Source organism: Tenebrio molitor, chromosome 5 (genome assembly GCF_963966145.1).
Source record: "Tenebrio molitor chromosome 5, icTenMoli1.1, whole genome shotgun sequence".
NCBI lineage: Eukaryota > Metazoa > Arthropoda > Insecta > Coleoptera > Tenebrionidae > Tenebrio > Tenebrio molitor.
The window spans coordinates 14,805,885-14,812,233 of NC_091050.1; the positions used below are offsets into that span (position 1 = coordinate 14,805,885).

The following is a 6,349-nucleotide window of genomic DNA, read 5'->3' on the forward strand; positions in this document are numbered from 1 at the left end:
CTTGGGACAAATCGAAAGACTCGTAAAAAATTAAAAAATTATTTTAGAAAATCTTAGTAACAACATTCAATCGCTACTGCTACTTTCTGATAAGTATCCGGCGTCTTTCTGGGGCGCCCTTGCATCCTTTTGTTTCTTCTTCACGGAACCTGGACCTAGCTTAGACTTCCTGAACGTTTCGATAGCCTTCAGTTTATTTTTCAACATCTCGCTCTTCTCTTTCTGCTTCTGAGGGATCACTTCCCTCTTGTGCAACCTCTGCAAATTAACTTTCTTTACGGTTTGCCCCTCCACCTCTTTGCGGATCTCCGTCTCTATCTCTTCAACCCGCTTCTTAGATCTGACTTGCGTCTGCTTCAAAATCTCGATCTCTTCATCTGGTTTCTTCTTCTTACTCTTCGGCCCATCATCCTTACTACTATTCCCCTCACTCTTCTCTTCAATCTTCTTTTTTCTCTTCGGTCCGTCAACCTTTTCACCTGCCTTCTTCCTCTGCTTCTTCCCTTCAATCTTTGGTTCCTCTTCCTCCTTCCCGTTGCTCCCGATCCTCTGAATTGCACTCTTCACTCTCTTGCTCATCTTCTTTTCCGTTTCACTTGACTCTACCCTCCTCTCGTACTTGAAGAAATCTGTAATGCTCTTCTGAACGTTACGGTCCTCCATTCGCTTCAACACCGGGGCAAGAATTTCTTCAGTCTTGATTTTGGTCCAGCCGAATTTTTCCCTCGCAAAGTCCACCAAACCCACAACGTCGGGCTTCGCCCAACCGAACTTCTCCTTGCTGGTCTCCACTCGCGGCTCCAAGTACGCTTGGGTTATCTGAGGGTTGGGGAAGTTTTCGCCGAACGCCAAGTTCTTTAATTTGCCGCGAAGAGAGGTCCGCCCTGGCCCTGGAGCTTTACCTTTCGCGAACCAAGACTTGAACTCTGCCAATCCCGAGATCACGAGCTCGGATTTGGGTGGGAAAGCCGCCAGGATTTCCAGAGCTGTGACCGGGCCGACTCCTGTCAAACCGGTGGTGTAGTCGCTGCCCACCAGCATGGCCAACAACACCATCTGCTCGCGGGTCAACTCTGAAAACAAACGTTAACAACAATACACGCAAAGACACAAAATCTATACTGTAGTGCTGCTGGATGTTGTCCGACTTGAACTCCATCACGGTTTTGCTTTGGTTGAAGAAGTTCTTGTAGACTGTTCGCCCCCCGAACAGCCAGATGTCGCTGTCGTCGGTGATCGTGCCGTCCGTCAAGTCGATCAAGTCTAGAAAGGCACACTGGGCTTCGGCTTCCATCGGAGCCACCAAGTAGGGAACTCCGAAGAGTTCCAAAAGCTCCTAAACACATTTTCTTGGATTTTTTCCGAGTTTGGACCGATCAACTCACCTGAGCTTCTTGGTACATTTGGTCGGTGATGCTTCCAGCGTGTCTCTCTTTGGTGGACTTTTCTGTCGCGAGTTCTGCTTCTTCCTTTCTCAAATTTTCTCGCATCTCGTTCAACTGATCCACCGACAATTTTGAAGAGTCAGGTTCTGCCTCTTTTGGGCGAGAGTAATCCTTGATCAACTTCTCGATCTTGTCCTTCACAGTCTGACTCGTAGACTTGACTTCTTCAACAGCAGACGAAGATTCCTTATCATTTGACACTTCTAGGTTTTCAATCGCAGACGAACTTGCTTCATTTAAACATTCTTCTTTTCTATCTGATACTACTATACTTTCAACCGCAGGTGAGTCTGCTTCCGTATCCACTACTTTTTTGATATTTTCTTTCACTTTCTTCGACTCTTCTTCCCTACTACTCGACACAAACTGCTTTATACTCTCTATTACCTTGTCCTGAGTACTCGAAACCTCGCTCGCCACCTCAGCCTGATCTTCATTATCAAATATATCTTTAAACAAGTCATCTTCTAGTTCTTCATCAGGCTTGATAACTACCTCCATAGAAGTAACGTTTTTCTTCACTTGCTCCACATTACTATCTTCTACATCTAAAAAATCGTCGGAATCGTTCGATTCTGAATCCGATTTCAATTCGAAACACTCATCTTTTCCTTCTTCCACTTCCCTAGAACTAGACGTAGTAACTCTATCTTCTTGTTCTTCTATTCTAATTAATTCACTAACATTAACTTCTTCAATACCAGATCCGGTAACTGTTTCTTGCCCCGAATCGGCTGTTCTAGATGCGTCACTAGTACTCTCAGCCGGTTGGACAACAGGTTTACCGATCTTTGCTTCTTCTATGTTGGCCTTCTTAGAAGCTCCATTTTTGCTAGCAATAATTTTAGCAATTTCATTGGGTGTCAATCCGCTGTACTCCATCATATATCGTTGCGCCGGAGTGAGTCTTATTTGGATAGTTTCTTCTTCACTAGACTCGGATTCTCCAAAATCTGCATCTTCAAAATTCTCAAGAAAGGAAAGTGACATTCTCTTCTTCCCTTTACCTCCGATTTTTTTAACAGACTTAGAACTAGACGACGCTTCTTCTTCACTAGCTTTCGACGTCGACGGTGCCTCCTCCAACGACATCGCGATCGCTTTCTTCAGATCATCCTCATACTCGATATCTCCTTTGTTTTTCATTTTTTCCATTGACTCGTCGCTCTCTCCTTCTTCGATTGTTGCTAAATTCTGTTTCTTCGCCTCCTCTACGGCTTGCTTGATATCCTTGATCAACAAAAACCGCGTATTCTCATCCGAGGCAATTCTGCTTCCTTTCAGATTCGTGATGACTCCTTGATCTTTGAGTAACGTTTCCAACTCCCCCAACGACAACGAGTGCCCCCCCATCTCCTTCTCGACCTCTTCCAAAGCCACCTGCACCGACTGTCTCTTCAACAGTCGGTTCATCTGGTAGACGGAGAAGTCGTCGCTCTCGGTGGGCAACTCGTGGATGCGCCCCCAAGACGACTGTTTCCGCGTGTCCTTCAAATCGGACAAGATTTCGTGACGGACGTCAACCGGTAACGACTTGAACTCGGCGCTTTCGGTGTTTATCGAGTGCAAGTCGTAAGAGGGCCGAGAGTCATCCGCAGAACTTTCGTCCTCGCTGGACGAAAGGGTGGAATCCAAAGGCTGCGATGGAGGCAGGACGTACAAATCGTCATCGTCCGTCTTTGGTTTTTTGGGGGGCGAGTGGGACTCGGAGAGGGCTGCTTTCGCTTTTTCGGAAAGCACTTTGCTGATGGCGCTGTGTTTCACTAAAGCGGACAAGAGGTTTTTGTGGAGGCGGTCCGCGGCACCCAGAGTTTTGGCCTTTTGCTGGTTTCTTAAGGCCTGAGGAAGGGTCAAGGTCAACATTCGCTATTATAATCTAATTAGGGCTAATTAAAGTAAATCATCAAACGTGACTAATTTAATTATGCTCGCTTACTGTGGAAAATACCACAATTCTATTTGAATTGCAATCACCGGGTATATTTTGGTTGGAGATTTGTTTTGCAAAAAAAACCCTTTTAGATTCGCCATAAATATTTCAACCTACTTGCACTCTATTCGAGGTTAAAATCAATATTATTGAATTTATTGAGTTCGATTAGTTTCAAGAAAGGAGTAAAAAAAATCGTCTTTCTATGGGTGAAGTTGTGAATTGATAAGTCAAATGTCACTTGTCAAAGACAATTGCATAACGTTACGTATACGCCATCGGGGCTTTCGAAAATGGAAACATTGAGGTTATGTGTCGTGGGGGTTCCGATTTTCCCATTGTTTTACTCACTATGGTTTGCTTCTTGAGAACTGGGACGCCCCCGTCGAAGACAAACACCGGCTTTATCCGAAAGTATAGCAATTTGCATAGTCGGTGGTAGATGCCGAGGAGGTGAGCGTTGGGGAGAGGGCCCCCTTTCGCGTCCTGGAAGCCCTTGACGATCTGGTGAAGCCATATCGAGACATCTGCGATGCGTTAAGGTAAACGTGAGTGCCGAAAGAGGTGCCTGTCGTCTGTCAAAAAGGATACCGACTGCCAGGACTTTGTTCTCGAGGGACTCCAGCGGCACGGGCTTGCCGGAAGGCTCGATGAGCCTCCACAAACCGTGAACTCCCATACTTCCCAATTATCGGTTGGGCGCGAAACGTCTGCGGCGGAAAAAATTCCCACGGTCTGCGGCGGCGATGAACGACCGCGACACGAACGTCAGTCAGTTCCCATGATTTAGATGCGAGAATCGTCAAATCAGAGGAAAACAGACCTAATCTCGTCCAGCGGTCTGAATTACATCTCTCAGTATCAAATGTTTGAGAATCGCCGAGGCCACCCACTCTTTCCCACACCATGATTTTCCCACGCCCCGGCTGTAACCCCACATCCTCCCAGGGGAAGGAGGGGGGCGGCGCGAGACCGCCTAAAGGCCCCTTCACGGCCGGACCGGTTCCAGCGAGCAGAGGCGGAGGGCTTTCGGATGAGCAACACTCGCAGAAGGAAATTGGCATTATCGATGAACTTCCAAGGTCGATGAGAATCTCTTAATAACAGTGGAAAACATGTTAATTGACCCCGAATTTGACAGTTTCATTAGATAAAAAGTAACGTTAGGAGAGACACCTCATACGAGAGTTATTAGAATCACATTTACATGTTTACATTTGGAATTGTTACGACGTAAATATTAAATAAGTCCGATGACGTTTTCCTGTTTGACACTTTGACAACGTTGTAACCTCAAAAATGGTTACAATTCAGGAAAATAGGGAAAGAAGTGGACAATACATTTGATTCCAAGTTTGATTGTTTTGTTTATTTGCAAGAAAAGAATTTATATCAAAAGGCAAGTTTTCAATTAAAGGAAAAACTGTCGGAATGTTTTTGTGCAGAATGTTTATTATCTGCAACTGAAAATATACATTTTTATTTCTGCAAGTGGATGGATTTTAATTACCTATTCAAATTGTCAGCAAAAGCGAACCCGAAGAAAATCCCACTTTCTAAGTAAAAACACCTCAAAGTTCATTGAATGTCTATCGGTTTTTGTATTTCACATTTTTTTACGATGGAGTATTTGAGCTCGGGCCATTCGCCTTATTTTTTTAAATCATGTGATTTCAGCATAAAATGTGTAATGTTTCGTTCTCACATTCCGATTTAATTTATCTTTTTTCCTAAACTTGGTAGGAAGTTGCTATTTATTTATGACAGTTTAAGGTAATTGTAAGAAACCGTTTAGTTGTCGTGATACTGCTACTCTCATTGTTTTTAATGTGAAATCTACGAATTGGAATAAAATTTACACCAAATGAGACGCCGAACTTGGGACAAATCGAAAGACTCGTAAAAAATTAAAAAAATATTTTGGAAAATTTTAGTAACAATATTCAATCGCTACTGTTACTTTCTGATAAGTATCCGGCGTCTTTCTGGGGCGCCCTCGCATCCTTTTGTTTCGTCTTCACGGAACCTGGACCTAGCTTAGACTTCCTGAACGTTTCGATAGCCTTCAGTTTATTTTTCAACATCTCGCTCTTCTCTTTCTGCTTCTGAGAGATCACCTCCCTCTTGTGCAACCTCTGCAAATTAACTTTCTTTACGGTTTGCCCCTCCACCTCGTTGCGGATCTCCGTCTCTATCTCCTCGACCCGCTTCTTATATCTGACTTGCGTCTGCTTCAAAATCTCGATCTCTTCATCTGGTTTCTTCTTCTTACTCTTCGACCCATCATCCTTACTACTGCTCCCCTCACTCTTCTCTTCAATCTTCTTTTTTCTCTTCGGTCCGTCAACCTTTTCACCTGCCTTCTTCCTCTGCTTCTTCCCTTCAATCTTTGGTTCCTCTTCCTCCTTTCCGTTGCTCCCGATTCTCTGGATCGCATTCTTCACTCTCTTGCTCATCTTCTTTTCCGTTTCTTCCGGCTCTACCCTTCTATCGTACTTGAAGAAATCTGTAATGCTTTTCTGAACGTTACGGTCCTCCATTCGCCTCAACACCGGCTCAAGAATTTCTTCAGTCTTGATTTTTGTCTAGCCGAATTTTTTCCCTCGCAAAGTCCACCAAACCCACAACGTTGGGCTTCGCCCAATCGAACTTCTCCCTGTTGATCGCTCACTGCTTCAAGTATGCTTGGATTAGTGAGGGGTTGGGGAAGTTTTCGCCTAACGCTAAATTTTTTAGTTTGCAGCAAAGAGACGTCCGCTCCGGCCCTGGAACCTTGGTTCGCTAAGGGTAAAGTACCCCAGTACAACCCTTAGCGAACGAAGGCATTGACTCGGCCAAACCCTAGATCTAGAGCTCAAATTTGGGAGAAACAAGCCGCCAAATAATATCAGCGCAACGTTATGGCGTATAAGTTATTGTTTTTCAAACATAACATCCTTCATTTGGAGTTTTAATTGTCTAAACTGTAAATTAA

At 44.4% G+C, this 6,349-nt stretch overlaps 2 protein-coding genes across 2 annotated transcripts; both read right to left on the reverse strand.

The window, feature by feature from the left end:
- Positions 1-25: 25 nt before the first annotated feature.
- Positions 26-4,768, reverse strand: mus201 (rad2 superfamily protein mus201). The gene is made up of 5 exons (XM_069047714.1): positions 3,967-4,768; positions 3,727-3,902; positions 1,386-3,284; positions 1,123-1,336; positions 26-1,073 (listed from the first exon to the last, which is right to left on the reverse strand). The coding sequence occupies exons 1-5, from the start codon at positions 4,052-4,054 to the stop codon at positions 67-69; spliced, it is 3,384 nt and encodes a 1,127-aa protein (XP_068903815.1). The 5' UTR covers positions 4,055-4,768; the 3' UTR covers positions 26-66.
- Positions 4,769-5,318: 550 nt separating this feature from the next.
- On the reverse strand, positions 5,319-5,915 carry LOC138130327 (uncharacterized). The gene has a single exon (XM_069046762.1). The coding sequence runs from the start codon at positions 5,913-5,915 to the stop codon at positions 5,319-5,321; it is 597 nt and encodes a 198-aa protein (XP_068902863.1).
- Positions 5,916-6,349: the final 434 nt, after the last annotated feature.

Coding starts and splice junctions, on each gene's coding strand:
- mus201 (XM_069047714.1), bottom strand. CDS start 4,054: ATGGGAGTTCACGGTTTGTGGAGGCTCATCGAGCCTTCCGGCAAGCCC. Junction 3,285..3,726: donor TTCTCAAGAAGCAAACCATA/GTGAGTAAAACA, acceptor ACCCTTCCTCAG/GCCTTAAGAAACCAGCAAAA. Junction 1,074..1,122: donor CAACATCCAGCAGCACTACA/GTATAGATTTTG, acceptor GTTTGTTTTCAG/AGTTGACCCGCGAGCAGATG.
- LOC138130327 (XM_069046762.1), bottom strand. CDS start 5,915: ATGGAGGACCGTAACGTTCAGAAAAGCATTACAGATTTCTTCAAGTAC.